At 43.4% G+C, this 25,715-nt stretch overlaps 1 protein-coding gene across 3 annotated transcripts in view; it reads right to left on the reverse strand.

Annotated features, from left to right (window-relative positions):
• Positions 1–25,715, reverse strand: part of rmdn1 (regulator of microtubule dynamics 1) — a 98,938-nt gene that overhangs the window by 48,899 nt on the left and 24,324 nt on the right. For 2 of the 3 annotated variants that reach the window (XM_070893632.1, XM_070893641.1), the window contains exons 3-7: positions 16,147–16,234; positions 12,185–12,344; positions 12,016–12,105; positions 4,044–4,099; positions 1,935–2,022 (exon numbers count right to left, since the gene is read on the reverse strand). In XM_070893632.1, the coding sequence (XP_070749733.1) occupies positions 1,935–2,022; positions 4,044–4,099; positions 12,016–12,105; positions 12,185–12,344; positions 16,147–16,234 (482 nt within the window). The remainder of the gene's footprint in view (positions 1–1,934; positions 2,023–4,043; positions 4,100–12,015; positions 12,106–12,184; positions 12,345–16,146; positions 16,235–25,715) is intronic. The other variant, XM_070893649.1, reaches the window with a different exon arrangement.

Raw genomic sequence — 25,715 nt, forward strand, 5'->3', positions numbered from 1 at the left:
AGACACTTTCATTAGTGACCTCCAAAGTATCCACCCAGGCATTGTAATGATGAAAGAGATAGCCAGATCCCACGTGTGGTGGCCCGATATCGATGCGGACTGCGTGTACAGATGTAATATATGCTCGCAGTTAAGCAATGCACCCAGGGAGTCGCCGCGAAGTTTATGGTCTTGGCCGTCCAAACCGTGGTCCAGTGTCCATGTCTACTATGTAGGCCCGCTTTTGGGTAAAATGTTCCTTGTGGTTGTAGATGCGTACTTCAAATGGATTGAATGTGAGATAATGTCGGCAAGAACGTCCGCTGCCACCACTGAAAGCCTGCGGGCCATGTTTGCCACGCACGGACTACCTGACGTCCTTGTGAGCGACAACTGGCCATGATTTACCAGTGCCAAGTTCAAAGAGTTCATGACCCGTAATGGGATCAAACATGTTACATCTGCCCCGTTCAAACCAGTATCCAATGGTCAGGCAGAGAGAGCAGTGCAAATTATCAAGCAGGGCTTGAAGAGGGTAACTGAAGGCTCACTGCAGACTCGCCTATCCAGAGTCCTGCTTAGCTACCGCATGAGACCCCACTCGCTCCCTGGGATTCCACCTGCTGAACTGCTCATGAAAAGAGCACTTAAGACAAGACTCTCATTAGTTCACCCTGATCTACATGAAGGTAGCGAGCAAGCGGCTTCAACAAAGAACATACCATGATAGCGCTAGTGTGTCGCTTGAAATTGAAATCAATGATCCTGTATTTGTATTGAATTATGGACAAGGTCCCAAGTGGCTTCCCGGCACTATTGTGGCCAAAGAGGGGAGCAGGGTGTTTCGGGTCAAACTTTCAAATGGACTCATTCACCGGAAACACTTGGACCAAATCAAACACAGATTCACGGACTATCCTGAGCAACCCACATTGGACCCTACCTTCTTTGACCCCCCGCAACATACACACCAGTGGCAACCGACACCGTGGTTGACCACGATGCAGAACCCATCACCCGTAGCAGCCCAGCAACCACACCAGGCAGCCCAGCAAGGCCAGCTGCACAGCAGCCCAGCAAGGGCCCAACAAACAATTCACCAAAACCAGCATTTGCACCGAGGTGATCAACCAGGGAAAGAAAGGCCCCAGATTGACTCACCGTGTAAATAGTTACACTGTTGACTTTTGGTGGGGGGGGGGAAGCGGGAGTGTTGTTATGTATGTAACTTGTACAGCCACCAGAGGGCTCATCCCCTGGAGTTCCAAGGGCACAGGTACTTAAGGAGGCCTCACAGATTGGAGAGGCATTCTGGAGACCTGCAATAAAAGACTAAGGTCACACTTTACTTTGAGCTCACAGTATCCAGTCAGACTCTTTATTCATATATAACAGTAACACTGCTGCTGACACCAGAAGATAAAGAAACCGAGGTCTGAACTGTGGGCATCTTTTATACAAGTAGTGAATGGAATGGAATTGAAAGGGGACAACGTAAATCAAATGGATTAAAGGGTACAAGACTCCTGAAAAGGATTGCTATCTGAATGATTTTTTTCTTTGTGATGGATGTAAATATTGGTCTCAATGAACTAGTAAAGGCTATGACAAGATGCTGCACAATGTACAAAAACACAGAAGGAAGGGATGGGGAAGTCATGTCCACAATGACTTCCCATTTCTGAAATCCTGATCTGAGTTGTGTCATTGTGAAGAAAGAACACTAAAGGACGTCACCAGCTCACTTGTGCATCTCCTAATGCTGTTTTTGGAGCAGCTGAAGTCAGAGAACAACTCACAGCTGCACTTGTGGCCCATGAAGACTAAAAATGGGAAGGGAATAGAAGCTGTAATTAAAAGGCAGTAGGTTGTAAAAGACCATTACAAACAATTTTTGTTTACAATTTCACATCGATCTACAAAAAGACAGCACTGAGTTATTGGGTTAGCATTACCTCTTCATAAGTGGAGATTGGCGGTGTGGTAAAGAACATAGCAGCTATTTTCTGTTGGACCCAGGGCATTTCTGCAAATGTGAAACACCTAGAGAAGAAAAAGTGAACGAATTAAACACTCAGCTGCATCTTCATCCAAACAGGTTGTGATTGGGAATTTAACACCATCTGACTAATGGGCTACAGACAACCTTCATTTTGCTGGTTATTCAGCATTCCACCAATAAACAATTGTGATGTAGGATCAGCAGTCTGCACCATTCACAGGGGCAGTATATTAGAAGCTTTGACTACTCCCCTCTCAACTTCTCACCCAACACACACAAATTACAGAACACTGCACAGATTGCTCTTAGTGGAATAGATTTCCATTTGTTTTCAGCAGGCTTATCTATTAATCTCTAACTGGATAGTGTAATGAAGGTAACTGCAAATAAAACAGGAGGTGAAACCATTTGGTCATATTTCCTTAAACAGATATAGTTAGTACAACAAAATGTTTTTTTTTTAAAAAAGAGCAAAGAGGTCAGATAGTAAAAAAAAATGATGAATTTTATGAATTACTTTTTTTTACACAAACAATATGTAGAATTCCACTAGGCATCACTGTCTTGGTATTACTGGACTAAGTTCATTTAAAAAAGGAGGCAGACAAAAAGCAGGAAACTATAGACCAGTTAGCCTAACATCTGTGGTTGGGAAAATGTTGGAGTCCATTATTAAAGAAGCAGTAGCAGGACATTTGGAAAAGCAAAATTCGGTCAGGCAGAGTCAGCATGGATTTATGAAGGGAAAGTCATGTTTGACAAATTTGCTGGAGTTCTTTGAGGATTTAACGAACAGGGTGGATAAAGGGGAACCAGTGGATGTGGTGTATTTGGACTTCCAGAAGGCATTTGACAAGGTGCCACATAAAAGTTCACTAGGTTGGAGGTAATATATTAGCATGGATAGAGGATTGGCTAACTAACAGAAAACAGAAAGTCGGGATAAATGGTTCATTCTCGGGTTGGCAATCAGTAACTAGTGGGGTGCCGCAGGAATCAGTGCTAGGACCACAACTATTTACAATCTATATTAATGATTTGGAAGAAGGGACCGAGTGTAACGTTGCCAAGTTTACTGATGATACAAAGATGGGAGGAAAAGCAATATGTGAGGAGGACACAAAAAATCTGCAAAAGGACATAGACAGGCTAAGTGAGTGGGCAAAAATTTGACAGATGGAGTATAATGTTGGAAAGTGTGAGATTATGCACTTTGGCAGAGAAAAAAAATCAGAGCAAATTATTTAAATGGAGAAAAATTGCAAAGTGCTGCAGTACAGCGGGACCTGGGGGTCCTGGTGCATGAAACACAAAAGGTTAGTATGCAGCTACAGCAAGTGATCAGGAAGGCCAATGGAATCTTGGCCTTTATTGCAAAGGGGATGGAGTATAAAAGCAGAGAAGTCTTGCTAAAGTTGTACAGGGTATTGGTGAAGCTACACCTGGAATACTGCATACTTTTGGTTTACATATTTATGAAAGGATATACTTGCTTTGGAGGCAGTTCAAAGAAGGTTCACTAGGTTGATTCCGGAGTTGAGGGGGTTGACATGAGGAAAGGTTGAGTAGGTTGGGCCTCTACTCATTGGAATTCAGAAGAATGAGAGGTGATCTTATCAAAACGTATAAGATTATGAGGGGGCTTGACAAGGTGGATGCAGAGAGGATGTTTCCACTGAAAGGGGAGATTAGAACTAGGGGGCATAATCTTAGAATGAGGGGCCGCCCATTTAAAACTGAGATGAGGAGGAATTTTTTCTCTCAGAGGGTTGTAAATCTGTGGAATTCGTTGCCTCAGAGAGCTGTGGCAGCTGGGTCATTGAATAAATTTAAGACAGAGATAGACAGTTTCTTAACCGATAAGGGAATAAGGGGTTATGGTGAGCGGGCAGGGAAGTGGACCTGAGTCCATGATCGGATCAGCCATGATCGTATTGAATGGTGGAGCAGGCTCGAGGGGCCGTATGGCCTACTCCTGCTCCTTGTTCTTATGTAAGTTAGAATACATAAGAACTCTCAAAAAGTAGAACAAATGATTTACCGCACTTGATAAAGTTCCTACCATAATCCCATTAAATGAATTGATGTTGCATCTTTGGGATTAAGCTCAATGGCTTTCTGAAAGAGAAGAAAAGTTTTTCAAATAATTTTTCCATCATCATAAATTTTCTTAATTCCTCAGTTTTACAATTTTTACCATCTCTGGCTAAATTTCAGAAAGGCATCAGGGAGGAAGTGGCCTTTATTTTTAATATATAAATACCTCTCAATTTAACGCACGCTGTAATGCTATTTTTGTATGGCTGCAAAAATAACGCCCAAAGTTTCTAGCTCACTTTTTCTGCTCATGATGTAAAGCTAGAATGCATACTTAACATATCAAGAGAGGGTTGCATTTATAGACTGTCCAATTGTGGTATTTTTGATCTTTTCTGTGATGTCTAACTGGAATGCGGAGCAGATCCAACTCCAACATGGACAACTCCGCAATTATAAATCGTAAATTGGGTTTATACAGAAACCATTTGCAATATTGTTACAACTAATACAAAGAGGAAACCGCCCCGACAGATGAATTTTACAGCTGTTCTATAAACAGATCATACACTTGGATCAGTTGCATTTGATATTTATCTGGTGTATGAGCAGAACATTTAAGTCATCTATTTAAAAGTATCCATTAGACTTCAGACATTTCAAAAGTATATAAAGAAAAAGGTAATTATTTCATTCGGACCTGGAGCCAGACATTTATAAGCACCTTCCAGTCTGCAAACTTCTCTCATCAAACAGTAATTGAACTCTAATTAACCTCAGGCTTTGTTTAATTGCAGCAATTTGACTTTATACTCTTAAGAACATAAGAAATAGGAGCAGGAGTAGGCCACCTGGCCCCTCGAGCCTGCTCCGCCATTTAATAAGATCAAGGGTCAGGACAGCTGAAAACCAGCTTCCCTTCAGCAACAGATTAGGACATTTTGTGTCCCGTTTACTATGAGCAATTTCTCACTCTAATTTATATTTTAAAAAGGAAATAAAAAGGGAAAATTGCAATCTAGGCTATAACTACAAAAACGTTCAAACCAGAATTGTTAAATGTGAGGCAAGACCAACCCCTCATCCCCTAAGAGCGGATAGCAAATTAGTAACGGACAAACAAAAATTGGTGAGGTTATTTAGCAAGTACTTTACACTAGACCAAAAAAATAATTTTGTCACTTGTTTTTTTTCAATCGAATAATTTTGCATTATTCTTTTCTCCCTTTATTACTATGCTCCCTGGGCAAGATAGAATTCTCCACTTAATTTTCTTCATGGTATAGTGATGTAGTGGGTCTGGTGATTTTGGGGGCTGGGGGGGGTGGGGGCGAAGGTTGACATTTCTGATCTAGACCATTCATAGAAACAGAGAAAATAGATGCAGGAGTAGGCTATTCGGCCCTTCGAGCCTGCACCACCATTCAGTATGATCATGGCTGATCATTCACCTCAGTACCCCTTTCCTGCTTTCTCTCCATACCCCTTGATCCCTTTAGCCATAGGGCCATATCTAACTCCCTCCTGAATATATCTAACAAATTGGCATCAACAACTATCTTCAGTAGAGAATTCCATAGGTTCACAACTCTGAGTGAAGAAGTTCCTCCTCATCTCGGTCCTAAATGGCTTACCCGCTATCCTTAGACTGTGACTCCTGATTCTGGACTTCCCCAACATTGGGAACATTCTTCTTGCATCTAACCTGTCCAGTCCCATCAGAATTTTATATGTTTCTATGAGATCCCCTCTCATTCCTCTAAACTCCAGTGAATACAGGCCCAGTCGATCCAGTCTCTCCTCATAGGTCAGTCCTGCCATCCTGGGAATCAGTCCGGTGAACCTTCTCTGCACTCCCTCAATAGCAAGAACGTCCTTCCTCAGATTAGGAGACCAAAACTGAACACAATATTCCAGGTGAGGCCTCACCAAGGCCCTGTACAACTGCAGTAAGACCTCCCTGCTCCTATACTCAAATCCCCTAGCTATGAAGGTCAACATGCCATTTGCCTTCTTTACCGCCTGATGTACCTACATGCCAACTTTCAATGACTGATGTACCATGACACCCAGGTCTCGTTGCACCTCCCCTTTTCCTAATCTGCCGCCATTCAGATAATATTCTGCCTTCACATTTTTGTCACCAAAGTGGATAACCTCACATTTATCCATATTATACTGTATCTACCATGCTTTTGCCCACTGACCTAACCTGTCCAAGTCACCCTGCAGCCTCTTAGCATCCTCCTCACAGCTCACACCATCACCCAGCTTGGAAATATTACACTCAATTCCTTCATCTAAATCACTGATGTATATTGTAAATAGCTGGAGTCCCAGCATGGAGCCCTGTGGCACCCCACTAGTCACTGCATGCCATTCTGAAAAGGACCCTTTTATCTCAACTCTCTGCTTCCCGTCTGCCAACCAGTTCTCTATCCACGTCAATACATTACCTCCAATACCATGTGCTTTAATTTTGCACAACAATCTCTTGTGTGGTACCTTGTCAAAAGCTTTTTGAAAGTCCAAATACACCACATCCACTGGTTCTCCCTTGTCCACTCTACGAGTTACATCCTCAAAAAATTCCAGAAAATTTGTCAAGCATGATTTCCCTTTCATAAACCCATGCTGACTTGGACCAATCCTGTCACTGCTTTCCAAATGCGCTGCTACTTCATCTTTAATAATTGATTCCAACATTTTCCCCATTACCGATGTCAGATTAACCGGTCTATAATTCCCCGTTTTCTCTCTCGCTCCTTTTTTAAAAAGTGGGGTTACATTAGCTACCCTCCTGTCCATAGGAACTGATCCAGAGTCGAAAGACTGTTGGAAAATGATCACCAATGCATCCACTATTTCTAGGGCCACTTCCTTAAGTACTCTGGGATGCAGACTATCAGGCCCTGGGGATTTATCGGGCTTCAATCCCATCAATTTCGCTAACACAATTTCCCGACTAATAAGGATTTCCTTCAGTTCCTCCTTCTCGCTAGATCCTCTGTCCCCTAGTAATTCCGGAAGGTTATTCGTGTCTTCCTTCGTGAAGACAGAACCAAAGTATTTGTTCAACTGGTCTGTCATTTATCTGTTCCTCATTATAAATTCACCTGATTCTGACTGCAAGGGACCTACGTTTGTCTTCACTAATCTCTTTCTCTTCACATATCGATAGAAGCTTTTGCAGTCAGTTTTTATGTTCCTAGCAAGCTTCCTCTCATACTCTATTTTCCCCCTCCTAATTAAACACTTTATCCTCCTCTGCTGGCTTCTACATTTATCCCAGTCCTCAGCTTTGCTGCTTTTTCTGGCCAATTAATATGCCTCTTCCTTGGATTTAACACTATCCCTAATTTCCCTTGTTAGCCACGGTTGAGCCACCTTCCCAGTTTTATTTTTATTCCAGACAGGGATGTACAATTGTTGAAGTTCATCCATGTGATCTTTAAATGTCTGCCGTTGCCTATCCACCGTCAACCCTTTAAGTATCATTCGCCAGTCTATTCTAGCCAATTCACATTTCATACCATCGTAGTTACCTTTCCTTAAGTTCAGGACCCTAGTCTCTGAATTAACTGTGTCACTCTCCATCTGAATAAAGAATTCTACCATATTATGGTCACTCTTCTCCAAGTGGCCTCGCACAACAAGATTGCTAATTAGTCCTTTCTCATTACACATCACCCGGTCTAGGATGGCCAGCCCTCTAGTTGGTTCCTTGACATATTGGTCTAGAAAACCATCCCTAATACACTCCAGGAAATCCTCATCCACCCTATTGCTACCAGTTTGGTTAGCCCAATCTATATGTAGATTAAAGTCGCCCATGATAACTGCTGTACCTTTATTGCACGCATCCCTAATTTCTTGTTTGATGCTGTCCACAACCTCACTACAACTCCCACTCGCGTTTTCTGCCCTTTGGTATTCCGCAGCTCTACCCATACAGATTCCACATCATCCAAGCTAATGTCCTTCCTTACTATTGCGTTAATTTCATCAGAATTCCATGCTGGCAAAGTGATCCTTGCATATAGCACTGGCTTGGTGTGGAACCTTAGTCAGAACACAGTGATGGTATGGCACTGGTGGACCCACTGTGTTATACTTGCATTTTCTGTTTTCAGTACATTTTGCAGGGTTTTATCCTCTTCAAACAATTTCCTTAATTCATTTTGTTTGTTTGTGACCCAGATCATTACAGCCTCAACTACATGCGTGTCTTTGTGAAACATTGCCATTATTATTGGTATGCTGATTGAGGGGGGGGGGGGGGGGAGGGGGGGATATGATGGTGTTTAAAATTCTGGAAGATTGGGACAGCTTAGATTGAGACAGACTGTTTCTTGTTGTTGAAGGGCCGTAGATACAAAATTAAATGCAAGAGATTTAGAACAGGGAAGGAGAAACTTCTTCATGCAGAGTTGCGAGGTGTGGAATTCACTCCTCGGGTTAGTGGTGAACCCCCGACCTGCGAGAGAACACTTCCGCAGGTCGGACTATAAAAGATCTGGAGCGGCGGACCTGGAACATCGTGTCCCCCCAACCTGTGAGAGAACACCTCCACAGGTCGGACTATAAAAGAGCTGGAGCGGCGGACCTGGAACATCGTGTCCCCCCAACCTGCGAGAGAACACCTCCACAGGTCGGGCCATAAAAGATCCGGAGCGGCGGACCTGGAACATCGTGTCCCCCCAACCTGCGAGAGAACACCTCCACAGGTCGGACTATAAAAGAGCTGGAGCGGCGGACCACTGCAACTTCCAGCGCGAGCTTCTCCAAGTGTGCGACGATTTCAAGATGGGCGACCGGGTGATGTCATCAGGACACAGGTCACCGTTTGGAGTGTGGGCAGGATTATCGGCGGGGCCCAGGTACAGCAGAGGAGCGGGAAAGTCGTGGCGGAGGTGCGGCGAGCGGGAGAGGCGGAGGAGCGATGAGGGATCGTGGCTGAGACTCAATGGGTGATCGTGACGGAGGTTCAGCGGATGTTTGGTGCGGAAGTGCAGTGGGAAATCGTGGCGGAGGAGCCGCGAGTGTTTTGTGGCGGAGGAGCAGTGAGAGATCGTGGCGGAGGTGCGGCGAATATTTTTGGCGAAGGAGCGGCGAGAGATCGTGGCGGAGGTGCGGCAAATGAGGCTACGGGGCCAAAAGCAGCACGGCCAGCCCACATTGCGATAGGTGTGTACACTAGGTCCATGCAGCACAGCAGGTCTCCAGTCTTCTTGGTTAACCCTTGCCACTGGATAAAGGCCTAGCTCGATCAAGCCTGTGTGATGGCTAATGTGCAACGGTCACCACATTTTTAAAAAGTCCATGCACATCCTTCGATTGGAATTCAGGACTGCAATATCTGGTCCTTCATTGAAACATCTATGAACCTGTCCTTTTTGCTGTTGAAGCAAGTCATCCTCGTTCGAGGGACCGCCTATGATGACTTTACTTCAGTGTTTACAAAAGAGAAAGTTTTGGGGGAAGGAGATAAATCCTAAATTAGTTAAAAATGAGATGAGAGATATGATAAATAAAAAGGAAAGTATCGGAGAAGTTAGTTAAGTACTAGGGCCAAAAACCCTGAGGAAAATGGGAGAAAATATAGAGGGAGCCCTAGAAATTGTATTTTAGGGTTCTATTCAGGATGGGGGAAACTGGAGAGTGGCCAATGTAATAACCCATTTAAAAAAATGAAGAGAATACTAACTTGGATAATTACAGGCCAGTAAGTTTAACATCTGTGATGGGGAAAACTTGGAATCTTTAGTTAAATATTGACATGAGGAAAATAATTTGAAGCAAAGGAGAAAATAATTTGAAGCAGCCAACATGGATTTCAGAAAGAAAGATCATGCTTGACAAATTTCATTTCGTATTATGGACTTTAGAAGATTACCCACAACTTATTTCCTGAATTATCCCTTTCCTGAATATGGGTATAACATTCGTCACCCTCCAGTCTTTTGGCACAAATTCCATTTCCAAGGATATTTGACAAATTATGGTATTTTCTTGAGAATGACAATTTCCCTCTTCTTAGAATCCATACCATCAAGGACTGGTGACTTCTACATTTAAAAAAGACTTGCATTTATACAGTGCCTTTCATGACCACCGGACATCCCAAAGCTTTTTACCGCCAATTAAGTACTTTTGAAGCGTAGTCACCATTACAATGTACGAAACGCGACAGCCAATTTGTGCACAGCAAGCTCCCACAACAGCAATGTTATAATCACCAGACAATCTACCCCAGCCCTGCTGATTGAGTGGTTGATATTGGCCAGGACACTGGCGAAAACTCCCCTCCGAAATAGTACCATGGGATCTTTTACGTCCACCTGAGTAAGCAGACAGGGTCTCGGCTGAACGCCTCATCTGAAAGACGGTATCTCCGACAGTGCAGCACTCCCTCAGCACTGCCTAAATTTTTGTGCTCGAATCTCTGGAGTGGAATTTGAACCCACAATCTCCGACTCAGAGGGGAGAGTGCTACCCACTAAGCCAAAGCTGACACTAATTAGTCCTATTAATTGTTAACTAGTGTCTTTCTGAATATTTATCTCTAGTAATTGGATTCCCAGATCTTATTCAATATTCATACAGTCCCACTTTTACATTCCTCTACTGAAGTGAAATACTTATCACTGCTATTCCTTCACTCTTGTTTAAAAAATGCCGTTTTTGACTGCCCATTTACTTATGTTTATAAAAGCCTTTTCTATTTCTCTTTATATTGACCACTAATCTTTTCCTAATTTTCTTTTTTTCTATCCTTCTAAACTATTTGTATTTCTCAGATCGATTCTATATTATTCACCCCACAATGAATATACGTCTCTTTTCTAAAACTCATCTTTGCTCTCATTTATCCATCGAACCTCCTACCTTTGTCACACTTCATTTATTCCTAGTTAGAATACAATATCTATTTTGATACTTAAATATATCCATTGTTGGATTTTCTATTGTTTTCCAATGAAGTTATCTGGGCTAGCTCGGCTTTTAATCGCACTGGAATGATCTACTTTGCAGTCCAACACCTTTATGCTGGTTACTATTTTTCTTCATCCATTTTCAAGATGAGCTTAGTCAGGTAAGGGCAATATTTCATACATGTTCTTCTTTTCAGATTTCTTACCTGTCCTGCTTCATTTTTCAGGGCTAGGTCTGCATCCTTCTTTGTTGGACATGCAATGTACTAATTAAGGAAAGATTAAGGTCCAGTTATCCCTTACTCTCTAACCCTAATTTACCTGAAAACTACATAGACTGCAATGTCCATGGGAGATTGACCAGCATCTATTATTCTTTAACTCAACTCACCGAGTGACTCCTATCTGAGCACCTTTCCTTTCTACACCGGTTATACACTCCGTACTTAACAAGCCCACCCCTCCCTTCTTTCCTCTAGCTCTGCTGAAAACTTTGTATCTAGAAATATTCAGCTCCGTCCCAGCCCGACCTCAGCTGAAGTCATGTTTCTGTTAACAATCCGTCATATCCCTCTGCTTAGTGCCTATAATTTTCCTATTTCTAATGTTCTATGTATTTGCATATAGGGGAATCAAGGGATATGGGGATTGGGCAGGAAAGTGGAGTTGAAGTCACAGATCAGCCATGATACTGAATGGGGGAGCAGGCGCGAAAGGCTGTATGGCTTATTCCTGTTCCTAATTCTTATGTTCTTATAAACACACCAATCCTGACCCATTCATATCATTCAATAACCTTTTCCTTTCTATTTTTTTTTAAATTTCCTTTATTATTCTTTATAACCTTGTGTTTATCTGCCTTAAGGTACATCCTGTGCTTACTATTTTAAACTACTTTGCCTCTTCACTATACCTATTCATAACTCCTCCCCCAAATACTCTAAATTAAGCTTCTCTATCTTACCATGAATAGAAGCAGGGCTACTTTTCACAAAACATGAAAAATAAATGCAGTGATATTGTACAACTGGGAAATGTCATATTTATTGTTTGCTACTTTACCTGAAAATGTTCTTTAATGACATAAGCATTTGCAATTTTAGCCTTGATGCCCTCGTAGTCTCCAACATCACTGATGCATATAGCATACCACTGTACAAGATTTAAAAACAATTATCACAAAAAGGGCAGAAAATTGAAAAAAACAACATGACAACATTTTAGGCATTACCTTATGAGCTGCAAAGCTCAATTCATTTTTCTCCAGTGCCTTCTCAGTAAACTCCAAAGCTTCATAAGTCAGCTGCTTCTTCTTTTCCGTGGAGGTGCTTTCCAGTTGAGCCAAATCACGTGATGCACGAGCTAGGCGCCACAAAAGCTCACCATTTGTACTAGATGAAACATAGGATGCAACTTGTCTATTGTAAACTTCAATTTTGCATTCAAACAAACTTCTTCCTTCTAATCATTTTTTTCTTATTTCTTTAGGTCAAGCAACATTTTCTGACTAAGTGGACAAACCAATCAATCAATCATTCGAAGGCCAATGCTAATTTAAGAGATTACGTGTGCTTGGGTTGAGATGAGCCATCATTTGTACTTTTTTTAATCTGAAGAAACACTTAGCCACGGCCTGGCATCCTGATCCCCTACCATGGTGTGACCATGATCAAGAACTTGCAGCAGAACCCAAAACCTATCCCTCCATGATAACGCATTAGTGCACTGAACTGTTTTACTGTATCTGGTTATTCGTTCTGCCAATTAATAAAAAGCTGCCATGAATTCAACACGAGATGTCTGCAGCAAATCTTTGCTGTCTTTCAAACTCATGCATAAAAACAGCTGTCTTCATTGGAAAATAAAGTACCTTAAATGAAGGAGAAGGCAGGATCATACCTTTTACAATGATGTCAATAGCTTATTCTATAAATTATTTGGACATTCTTACATTTATCCGATTAAAAGTAGCTGTTAAATCACTTTTATCTTTCACATTAATAAATGATTACTTCGTATACTAAACTATAGAATACAACTGGTTTGGAATAATTGCATCCTCCCTGGAAATTTGGTGAATTTGTTTTTCACTACTAAACCTTTCAAATAATACAGTTCAGCACAATTCAGAGATGACATGACTAAACCTACACCAACTGTGAGCTGCATCTATGCAAAATTTGAGCAGGCATTAACAAAGACTGTCAGTTATTAAGTGTTTTCTGGGGGGCTTTTGTAACTGCAGAATAAATGCTGCACTATTTGAATAATTCTGTGCAAACAGCTTCTGCTAGTATATGAAAGCCACATTAAAGGCACAGTTAACACTTGGCTTAAGAAAATAAGAACAAGCAATTTAGTCTAGCCAGGTCTGGGTACCATTAAGGACATCGTACTCAGTAAGATAATGGGACTATAGGCAGATAAATCCCCTGGACCTGATGACTTGCATCCTAGGGTCTTAAGAGAAGTAGCGGCAGGGATTGTGGATGCATTGGTTATAATTTACCAAAATTCCCTGGATTCTGGGGAGGTCCCAGCAGATTGGAAAACTGCAAATGTAACACCCCTATTTTAAAAAAAAGGAGGCAGACAAAAAGCAGGAAACTATAGCCTAACATCTGTGGTTGGGAAAATATTGGAGTCCATTATTAAAGAAGCGGTAGCAAGATATTTGGAAAAGCATGATTCAATCAAGCAGAGTCTGCATGGATTTATGAAGGGGAAGTCATGTTTGTCAAATTTGCTGGAGTTCTTTGAGGATGTAACAAACAGGGTGCATAAAGGGGAACCAGTGGATGTGGTGTATTTGGACTTCCAAAAGGCATTTGACAAAGTGCCACATAAAAGGTTACTGCACAAGATAAAAGTTCACTGGGTTGGGCATAAGATATTAGCATGGATAGAGGATTGGTTAACTAACAGAAAACAGAGAGTCGGGATAAATGGTTCATTCTCTGGTTGGCAACCAGTAACTAGTGGGGTGTCGCAGGGATCAGTGCTGGGACCCCAACTATTTACAATCTATATAAACGACTTGGAAGAAGGGACTGACTGTAATGTAGCCAAGTTTGCTGACGATACAAAGATGGGAGGAAAAGCAACGTGCGAGGACACAAAAAATCTACAAAAGGACATCCAGGCTAACTGAGTGGGCAAAGATTTGGCAGATGGAGTATAATGTTGGAAAGTGTGAGGTCATGCACTTTGGCAGAAAAAAATCAGAGAGCAAGTTATTATTTAAATGGAGAAAAATTGCAAAGTGCCGCAATACTTGTGCATGAAACACAAAAGGATAGTATGCAGGTACAGCAAGTGATCAGAAACGCCAATGGTATCTTGGCCTTTATTGCAAAGGGGATGGAGTATAAAAGCAGGGAAGTCTTGCTACAGTTGCACAGGGTATTGGTGAGGCCACACCTAGAATACGGCATACAGTTTTGGTTTCCATACTTAAGAACAGATATACTTGCTTTGGAGGCAGTTCAGAGAAGGTTCACTAGGTTGATTCCGGGGATGAGGGGGTTGACTTATGAAGAAATGTTGAGTAAGTTGGGCCTCTACTCATTGGAATTCAGAAGAATGAGCGGTGATCTTATTGAAACGTATAAGATTATGAGGGGGCTTGACAAGGAGGACGCAGAGAGGATGTTTCCACTGATGGGGGAGACTAGAACTAGAGGGCATGATCTTAGAATAAAGGGCCGCCCATTTAAAACAGAGATGAGGAGAAATTTCCTTTCTCAAAGGGTTGTTAATCTGTGGAATTCATTGCTTCAGAGAGCTGTGGAAGCTGGGACATTGAATAAATTTAAGACAGAAGTAGACAGTTTCTTAAACGATAAGGGGATAAGGTGTTATGGGGAGCGGGCAGGGAAGTGGAGCTGAGTCCATGATCAGATCAGTCATGATCTTATTAAATGGCGGAGCAGGCACGAGGGGCTGTATGGCCTACTCCTGCTTATGTTCTTATGTTTTTATGTCCTATTTCAGATCCTGATTTTTTATTTTTCATCACCATACACATATCCTTGCAGAATCATCGATTGATCCCACTCTCTTCTGAAAGCTTAAAGACAGTATAAATTTTACCTGGTACCTATTTGTGCCAAGAGTCATTGGGACCAAAATTGCCCGCCTCCATAACCGCCACCAAGAGGCGGGAATGGAGCAGAGGCCTTACTGACCGGGGCGGACGGAATGGCAGAGCCGTCCAAAATTGCTCCCGGGCCGGAAACGGGTTACGACATTGCCTGCTTTCCTGCCGCGACGGGCACGCGCCTACCCCTTACCAACTGGCAGCGACCCACTTTCCCACCCCCGCGGGAAATTTCCTCCCGCCGGTCAGTGCCATTGGCAGCTTTCCCCAGCAGGGAGCTATCTGTGGCTGGGCGGCATGTCCACCCTTAAAGGGAATGTAGCGCTGCCGGCGATTCCATTTTATTTTTTATTGTCAGCTGACTGTCAGGTCGGGCCGACAATTATGCCCATGGGTTCGGCTGGGCCACCAATAGGCAGCCTGTCATCCCCTCCTGGCAACCCCACCGACGTCATCAGCACGCTGCTGATGACTGGTCTGGACAGCCGACCCGCTGTAAGGGCACTTCCGCCCCACAGTCGCCACGGCTTCCGCCCCGACCGAAAAAACATTTCCAAGTCCTGAATTTTTCCGGATTCTCCGCCCCATGGATTGGGGGCGGAGAAAAACTTTTAAAAAACGGTAGGTGCGCCCTGTTTGGGCGGGGCTCAATTTTGGCCCATCAACTCCAATCGTGAAAAGGTTTCTTCGTCAATTAATGCTTCAAAAGCATTCACTCATCTGCGCCAAAGAGATCAATACAAAATACTCCCTCCTTCAATAATCCAAAGGCAATAATTAACTCAAATGTATGCATCTGGTTTAAGGTCAATGCACACAATTGAGCACTAAAGTTTCATTCATGCTGAACATCCATAAGTTATTAAAAACACAGTAAAAAAAAACATAATTTTCTCCTGCCTGAATGTACAGTATGCGACTCCTCAGCTCCCATTTATGCTTTGGGAGAATTCAGACTATTTGTTTGATTACAAGGGTCACTTGCTCTCATGACAACAAAACATTGCACAAGTTCCAATAACAAGTGCGCCAGACCATCTACAGAATTGACAACACTTCTAAATATTTCCAGTATAAGTTGGGTATTATAATACCTGTTCTTGTGTTCAATAAGAAGGTGATAAAGCTTAGCCACCTCTCCAGTGCCATAAAGATAATCAGCCTGGTCTATAATTTCTTCCACTAGCAATGCAAAAAAAAAGCAAATTTTATCATCAATTCACAATGACGGAAAAACTCGAATAGTAAAGCAATACTGTAGGTTAGTAAAGAATTTAAGGCATTTTAAGGACATTAAAAATGTGTAGGTGGGTCACAGAATATTGGCCCCAAGTTGAGACATGATTTGCTCCTGATTTTTAAGAGCAACTGGTGTAGAACGGAGTATCTTAGAAATCGGAATTCTCGCCATTTAGTTTGCTCCAGTTCTAGTCAGTTAGAACAGTTTCACTTTGGAACAGAATTTTTTTTTCAAAAGGGGGCGTGTCCGGCCACTTACGCTTGTTTTCAAAGTTTCGTCAGTGAAAACTTACTCCAAACTAACTTAGAATGGAGTAAGTGAAGATTTTTGTATGCTCGAAAAAACCTTGTCTACACTTTAGAAAATCAGGTGTAGGTTACAAATCAGGCGTAGGGAATGGGGGGGGGGGGGCGGGGAGTTTAAAGGGAAGTTTACAAACATTAAACACTTCAGTTTTACAAATAAAGAGCCATTATCAATAATAAATGATAAATACATCAATAAAGCAACCAATAAATCAAAAAAAATTTATAAGAAATAATTTTTTTTTTTAAATCAATAAAACAAAACATTTTCTACTTACCGACTGCAGCACCGGGAGCCCTCCAACAACATGCTGGGAGGCCCCGATGCCCCCCCCCCACAGTGTGTCTGTGTGCGTGTCTCTATCTTTCTGTCTGTGTTTCTGACGGGGGAGAAGGGACGGGGGAGAAGGGACGGGGGAGAAGGGACGGGGGAGAAGGGACGGGGGGGAAGGGACGGGGAGAAGGGGGGAAGGGATGGGGGAGAAGGGGGGAAGGGATGGGGAGAAGGGGGGAAGGGATGGGGGAGAAGGGATGGGGAGAAGGGGGGGAAGGGATGGGGGAGAAGGGGGGAAGGGATGGGGGAGAAGGGGGGAAGGGATGGGGGAGAAGGGGGGAAGGGATGGGGAGAAGGGGGGAGGGATGGGGAAGAAGGGGGGAGGGATGGGGGAGAAGGGGGGAGGGATGGGGGAGAAGGGGGGAGGGATGGGGGAGAAGGGGGGAGGGATGGGGGAGAAGGGGGGAGGGATGGGGGACGAGATGGGGGAGGGAGGCTGAAAGGGCCGGGCCCGGCCGGGCCCGAGACTTCGGGCAGGGCCCGTCCCCAGCACTAGATTTACAGGTAGGTGGCGTTGGGTCGGGTCGGGGGGAGCGCGGGTCGGGGGGGGTGGTGAGAGGGAGGTCGGGTCGGTTCGGGTTGGGGGGGGGAGGGTGGGAGGGAGAGGGAGGTCAGGTAGAGGGGAGGGAGGTCAGGTCGGATCCAGTCCGGGATCGGCGGGGGCGGGGGGGGGGAAAAACGGGAGTCGGGTCGGTGTCGGGTCCGGAGGCGGGAAGCGGGAGTCGATTCGGGTCGGGAGGAAGCAGGAGCTGGCCGTGGGAGGAGCCTTATTCACGCAGCCCCAGTGAGGCAATCCGGCCAGGGCTAGGGGCTACGTGCTTCGGCCCCTCCCCACAGTTATGGGCGCCTGGAGCTACTGCACATGCGCGCCCACTGTAGCGCGCATGTGCAGAGGTCCCGGCACTGTTTTCAGCGCAGGGACCTGGCTCCGCCCCCTACTGCTCGTGCTGCACCGCGCCGAGCTGCAAATGACCTGCAGGGAGCTGGAGAATCTGGAGGTTTTTTTTAGGCGCACTTTGTGGTGCGAAAAACGGGCGTCCAGGTCGGGACTGCGCCGTTCTAGGCGCGGCTCGAAACTTGGGCCCCAGATGTTGACTTCACCCCACATTCTTGATGACATTATTGAAGTGATGGCTCATTCATGCAGGTGCTCCTGCTTATGCTCATGGAATACAATACTGCCATTTTCTGCTGTAGGTGTGGATTCTTTTTTAAAGAAAAAAATGGTACCTGAAGTCTATTTTGCAGGGTACACATTGAAAGGGATTTTTTCTTTTATAACTCAATTTCTAGATTCCCTGGTTACAATCTGAGTCACTACTTTTAACCCATGTATAGAAATGCAACTAAATGGAGCATTATAAATGGCCCAATATAGTAGTACCCATCCAAGAGTTACTCTGCCACACCATGACATACAGGTGATTCCTCATTCTGCTGCGTTAGCAACACTGGTCAGTGTAGTCATCTAACTCGAGTATTGCAAATTTAACTTATGTAATTCCCACGATACAATCAGAATCTCAGCTTTTTTTTAAAAATCAATATATTGAAAGGGAAAATATTGTTGGTTCTGTACAATATTTATTGTGAAAAGTGAGGAGTTGTTAGCCAATTAGCACGGTCAACACGATAATGTACTTTTAACTTCATTGCTCATAGTTTATTTTGTCAGATCCACTGGTTGAAAGATATATCCAGCATTACTCTGTGTATCTCATCTGTCATAGGCATGAAATGGCATCACATCATTAAATACTTTATCAAGATAACAGACAGCACCACAAGAGAAAATAAAAATCAGCATCACACTAATCTGCTCAATGTAAGTGTTAGCTTATTTAATGTGTGGGATATAAAAGGCAATACACAAGGTGCAGCAGGTTACAATCCATCATCATGATCATCATAAGCAGTCCCTCGGAATCGAGTCTAAAAATGAGTCCTTAGGTGGCTGAACAGTCCAATACGAAAACCACAGTCCCTGTCACAGGTGGGACAGATAGTCGTTGAGGGAAAGGGTGGGTGGGACAGGTTTGCCATACGCTCTTTCCGCTGCCTGCGCTTGATTTCTACATGCTCTCGGCGATGAGACTCGAGGTGCTCAGTACCCTCCCGGATGCACTTCCTCCACTTAGGGCGGTCTTTGGTCAGGGACTCCCAGGTGTCAGAAGTGATGTCGCACTTTATCAGGAAGGCTTCGAGAGTATCCTTGTAACGTTTTCTCTATCCATCTTTGGCTTGTTTGCCATGAAGGAGGTCAGAGTAGAGCGGTATAATCCATATCCCACTGCTGGAACTACCCTTTGTGGGATATGAAATATGGCTCATCTAGCCTCCATTCATGTATAAATATGAATGTAACAATGCATCAGCTTCAAGATTTTCTTATTAAAATCAGGTTGATTTAAGGTGTGAAACATATGATCAGGACCATTAGTCTGCAACAAATGAATTAATTCAAGTGCTACCAGCATTTGGGAGATTCCACAATGCCATCCAATTTTGCATGAAAACTGAAAACATGTGGCCTTACACTTTCTAGCCTCCTTGCTGTAATCAAATATTTGCCTTCTAATTAGGATTCAGACCTCTGCAGCCCATGTCTTCTCATACAGAACAAATCCAATCCGGCCAATTACCGCCCCATTAGTCTACTCCCAATCATCAGCAAATGATGATTTGCTATCAAGCGGCACTTACTCATCAATAACCTGCTCATCAATGTTCAGTTGGGTTCTGCCAGAACCACTCAGCTCCAGATCTCATTACAACTATTTTTGTAGACACAAATAAACAAGTGCCCCCTGATTAAAGGGGGAGGGGTCACACTCCAAAAACTTTTCAAATGCCCCCCTTTTTTTTGTGTTTTTTTTTATCAGTACCATTAGCCTGCTACAGATGAATTAATTTGTGCGACTTTACCAATATTTTGGAAATTGCATTCCACAATGCCATCCAATGTTGCATGAACACAAGTTAGCAGTGTCATGGAATAGTCTTCACTTCCCTAAATGGGTGCAACTCCAACAAGAAACTTGACACTATCCAGGACAAAGTGATACACTTGATCTCCATCTCATCTACTGGCTGAAACATCCACTTCCTCCACCACGAGTGTACTATGGCTGCAGTGTATACTATCTACAGAATTCACTGCAGCAACTCGCCAAGACTTCTTCTGCAGCACTTCCCAAACCTGCAATCTCCACTATCTAGGACAAGGACAGCAGGTGCATGGAAACACCATCACCTCAAAGTCCCCTCCAAGTCACATACCATCCTGACTTGGACATAAAGTGCCGTCCCTTCATTGTTGCTGGGTTCGAAACCTGGTATCCCTTACCCAATGCATTGTGGGAGCATCTTCACCACACAGACTACAGCGGTTCAAGAGCATTCATCATCATCTCAAGGGCAACTAGTGATGGGCAAAAAATACCAGCCTTGACAGTAACATCCACAGCCTGAGGCTGAATATTAAAAATACTCCAATCATGGCCAAGCTGCACTGGACCCTCTTGCCCAAAAACAAAAAGACAAAGATCTCTGTCCTCTTCTTCCAATTCCTCCAGTCTCATTCCACCCAAGTGATTTTCTCCACCTATACATTTCTCGTGATTTATTCTTTAATTTGTTCCTGGAATTAAGGTGACACTGGTGAAGCTGTATTTATTGCATCCCAAGTTGCCCAGAGAGCAGCAAGAATTTAACCACAACAACTTGCATTTATATAGCCCCTTTAACGTAGTAAAATGTCCCAAGGTGCTTCACAGGAGCATTATCAAACAAAATTTGACATCGAGCCACAGCAGGGAATATTAGGGCGGAGGTAAGTTTTAAGGAGTGTCATAAAAGGAGGAAAGAGTAGTAGAGAGGCAGAGAGGTTTAGGGAGAGAATTCCAGAGCTTAGGCCTTGGCAGCTGAAGGCACGGCCGCCAATGGTGGAGTGATTAAAATCAGGGATGCTCAAGAGGCCAGAATTGGAGGAACACATATCTCGGAGGGTTGTGGGGCTGGAGGCGATTACAGAGATAGAAAGGGGCGAGGCCACGGAGAGATTCGAAAACAAGGAGGAGAATTTTAAAATTGAGGCGTTACTTAACCAGGAGCCAATGTAGGCTGTGTGGTCATAGTGTAAAATGGGAGTCACAGGCAGGTCAAATCGGGTAGGGGTGGGTGAAAGGTTCCCTTTCCTGAAGGACATTAATAAACCAGTTGGATACGATAATCCAGCAAAGGTCATGGTCATATTTGCCTGGTGCCAGCCCACAAATGACCAGATTTCTTGAATTCAATTTTGAAATTTTCCTCTGGGTTGCTACTCAAGTGTCATAACCACTAGGTTACTGTTCATTTCCTGCTCCATGTGATCATTCTATCATTACTTACCTGACTGACATCAAAAGCCTTTTAAAAATAAAGCTTTCTTTGGCAATGCCTTCAGTTCCCCATAAATCTTCCTCTTTCTTCCTGCCCTGTTAAGTGCTCTTAGACTTTTGTTAATGTGAGCAGCGCAAATATATTTCTAGGCTTCTTCGTTTAAAATTTGAAAGTATTTTGAAGTTAGATGTTAACCAAGTATAGAGATAAGCAATTGACATTTTTGTTTTTTTAGTTAAATAGCTGAAATGTTTTCCCAATTGAAATGCACTCTGCTTGATTTATATGATCAAAGGGCAGTTATTAATACAGGACTCAGAATATTGGGCCCAACATTGGCCATGACTTGCATCAATTTTTTCTGGCGTAAGTTGTTTTTTCTGGCGTAAGTTAGAAAATGCCATTTTCCCCAAAGAATTTGCTCCAGCGTAAGTCAATTAGGTACGATTTTTTTTAGGTCAATTTCTTTTTCAAAAGGGGGCGTTCCCAGACACTTACGCCAGTTTTGGCCATTTATGCCACTTTGGCCAGCAAAAATGTACTCCAAATCCACTTAGGTCAGTATATGTGGCCAGCTCTGAAAAATCTTGCAGGCAGTGAAGAACAAGGAGCGCACATTCAGCAGACATTAGGGCAGGGATAGAGGAGGGAAGAAAACTGGAGAGGACCTCAACAACCAAGCAGCAAACATTAAGGAAAAGCTCAAACCAATAAAATACAATAAAAAGTGTAGTAAATCCTACCTTATCTTTAAAGTCTGCCCGGGAAAGGTAGCAGGCCGGCCTGTGCCTGAGGCCATTCAGCCTGGGATAGGGGAGGGAAGACGTGCACCAGAGAAGTCACAGCTGCTGGGCCTGGGCGTCTCGGGTGGGGAGGCCCCGAGTAACTGGAAGAATCACAGCTCCTGGGTATGGAAGTCTCGGCCGGGGGGGGCACCGAGCGACCAGGGGAATCACAACTCGTGGGTCTGGAAGTCTCATCTCTCTTCCCCCCCGCCCCTGCACAAAACTCTCCTCTCTACCACCCCCCCATAAAAACTCTCCTCCTCCCCCCCAAAAAAACTCCTCCCCCCGCTCCCCCCCAAAAAGCTCTCCTCCCCCCGCGCCCCCCCCCAAAAAAACTCCTCCCCCTAAAAAACTCTCCTCCTCCCCCAACCCCCACACCAAAAACTCTCCACCCACCCCCCCCCAATCAAAAGTTTAAAGCACAGCTACACAGCCACTAAATAAAAAATAAAAGCGAAGTCTTTACCTGCCTGGGAACTCAGCGGGCGGGCCGGCCGGTGTGGGAGTCCACTTGGCCAGGGATAGAGTGCAGCGAGATCGGGCGTCCCTTTGGCCTGGGATAGGGGCTGCGAGCATCGGGTCCTGCTCACAGCCCACAGGATGCGCTGGGAGGGCAGGAGCATGTGCGCAGCTCTCATTGAGCATGTGCGCAGGTGCCGGCAATGCTTTGTGCGCTGGCCTGTTGCTCTGCCCCCCCTCCCCCTTCAGCCTCCACGCCACACCAGGACTCCGGGGACTGTATGCAGCGGCCAGGATGGGGCAAGTTTTTGCCAACGCCGTTTCCAGCGCACAAAGTCAGCGCGGTTGAGGTCAGTGCACCGACAAAATTGCTTGGGGAAAATCTAGCCCATAATTTCCTTCTGAATCACAGGTCTGGCAATACCTTAATTACAGTCTGCATGGGACTACGTTCGAAGACATACTTTACCCTTCAAAAATTTGTGAATACACACATTTTGGAAACTACTTAGAAAAACAAATTTAATGTTTTCCAAAACAACTGTTAATTTGTACTATCTATCCAAAAAATAATTTAGGAAGGTTTAACTACTTCTTGTATATTACAAATATTCCCAAGTTGAGAATAGCCCCAGACCTTTTCTGTCACTCACAGTCAATATCTGTATTTTGTCGGATATGGATGAAATGTTCTTGCATGAACACAAAGTTATTGCAAGTGAGAATGTGTAAAAGGGTTGCGAATGTGGTAGATGGCTAGAGAAGGTGGCAAAAGGATGGAGATAGGGAATCATGGGAAAATAGCTAAAGAAATGGTCAAGATGCAGACAACTGCAGAATCAACAGAAAAAAAAGGGGTTACCAAGAGTTGAAGTTGAGGTTAGACACGGGTCATGAGAAAGCCCAAGGCAGCACAAAGAAAGAAAGCAATCCTAGATAGGAAGGGAAAAGTAATAGCTTCTACTGATAAGGAGGAAGAGAAACTAATTGGGTTCTTTACTGATAAGGGAAGACAGTGTAGCAAAGCTATAACTAACCTACCTGACACCAGCCCTAATTGGGAGACTTTCTTGCCTGTCATTGGACGTACTCAGGGGCGGGGGGGGGGGTGGAGGCAAAAAGGGATTGGATAGACCAAGTGCTAATCAAATGTGTTCTGTTTTGAAAATGTATATCTACTGTGCTTTTCGCGCTAAAAAGGGACTTGTCCAGGGGAAGGTAAACAGGCTCTGATTGAGAGTGTCCCTTTGTCTTGACAAGTCCCGGCCGGAGATCTTCAATAAAGGTCTTTTACAGAAAAGGCAAGAGGTGTTCGCGTGTCAGTGTATTCGCTGAAACAGATTGAGGGAAAAAGAATCCGTATTAACATTTGGTGTCAGAAGTGGGATCTCAACGGACGGCTGCCGAAAGCTTGCGAATTAAGAGCCAGACTAGCCTTGGACGAGACGGGAGGAAAGTGGCCACTGGAGTGAGTACTCTTTAAAATACCACTTCAGTTTCCTTCAGTTCCAAAAGTCTGAGGAAAGTTTGGCCACTCGCTGGTTCTCAGGTAGCATCTGAACGAGATCCAGGTCAATCTGGCGAATACCTTTTAACTTAGGAAATAAGTGTCCAAGTCAGGTACGACATCGACTTTGTATATCACTTAGTCCGTCTAGACGCTGATTGGACTTAAATCGCGCGGCAACGCGGAGGGATAGGGAAATAGACAATCGCACAGCGACGCGAATAGGAAAACCGCGGGGTGACGCGGAAGAAAAGGGAAATTGTGTAGAACTAAATCGCGGGGCGATGCGAGGAATTGTGTAAAGATAAAAGGAATTGTGTAAGGATAAAATTGGGCAATCATGGATCCAAATATAGAGCCGGCCAAAGAAAAAATTTAATTAATAAGCTTTGTTGAATGAAGTGAGACTTTTGTGAATGTCTGTTTTTGAATGAGAGTACTTGTGTGATTTTTTGACTGCAGAATGAATTTTCATGTTTTTTTAAAAAGCCTGTTTGGAGGAGTGAAGCAGCTGTTTGCTTATTTTAGCTCCACCCACTTCTCCAAACAGAGTGAAAGTTTTTTCAACCCTTTGTAGTGTTGTCCTGTATGTGGGAAGTTTTAAGACATTTTAAGTTAGAAACGCAGGTGTGGATTTACTCGGATGATAAGTTACGGAGCTAGAAAATGCACAAAGGATAGGTTTGTTGAGTAAAAGATAAAAAATACATGGTCCCGGTGGTTGAAAAAAAAAGAATTTATTTGACACGCTCACTTACTTGTCGAAAGAAAACATGCAATGATTGATTACATTGGGTTGAAAGACATAAATTTAGTCTCGGAATGAGATAAAGAATGCCTTTTAAAAAAAGCTTCTAGCTCAAAAAAAAAAGGTTTTAAATAAAGGATTACAAAGTTTGAATTAGGATTTTGAGATATTCAGAGAAGGCACAGCAAAATACTGAGGTGGATTCAAAAAAAAATTATTAAATTAAATCTGATCTCTTAAAGAAAAAAGGATATATAAAACTAAAAGGTTTGGAAACAATCTAGAAATACCTTCAGGGATCAGGTCAAACTCCTGGGCGAGTGGCGAACTATCTGCGAAGGTGTAAAAGGGACTTTTGAAAAATGTTAAAAACAACAAGCTTTAGCAGTTTAGAAGAGACATTTTAACGACTTTGAAACTGGAGCATTTTGAGATGACGAAAATCAACCCTCAAAGTCTAATTGCTGGACTCCATTCAAGTTTTGGAGAAAAGAAAAAGATAAAGATGCCACTTTGAAAGTAAACAAATGATTTTAAATTAATTTATGGAGTCACGAGCCCTCCGTGTAAAATACAAAACCTAATTTGAAGAAAGGAGATCTAAAAAAAAATGTAACGTAATAAATAAGTGCTGAAAAAAATGTGTTTGTGATGGAAAAAGACATAACTTACTAAATACTAGTTGATGTTTGCTGTGAAAAAGATATTGGTTTAATTAGGAAAAGGAAAAAAAATTGGAAGAGGTAAAAGACACTCTACAGTGATAATGATTTTAAATTATGAGAAAGTTTCACTTCAATTTGAAAGATTTCCAAAATGGACGTTGTTTATCAAGAAAAGTCCCGAACAGTCTAAACAAGCAGGAAGGTTTTGAAAATAACAAGGAGAAAAGATCTAAGCTT

This window comes from Pristiophorus japonicus, chromosome 1, assembly GCF_044704955.1.
Source record: "Pristiophorus japonicus isolate sPriJap1 chromosome 1, sPriJap1.hap1, whole genome shotgun sequence".
In the NCBI taxonomy this organism is placed as follows: domain Eukaryota; kingdom Metazoa; phylum Chordata; class Chondrichthyes; family Pristiophoridae; genus Pristiophorus; species Pristiophorus japonicus.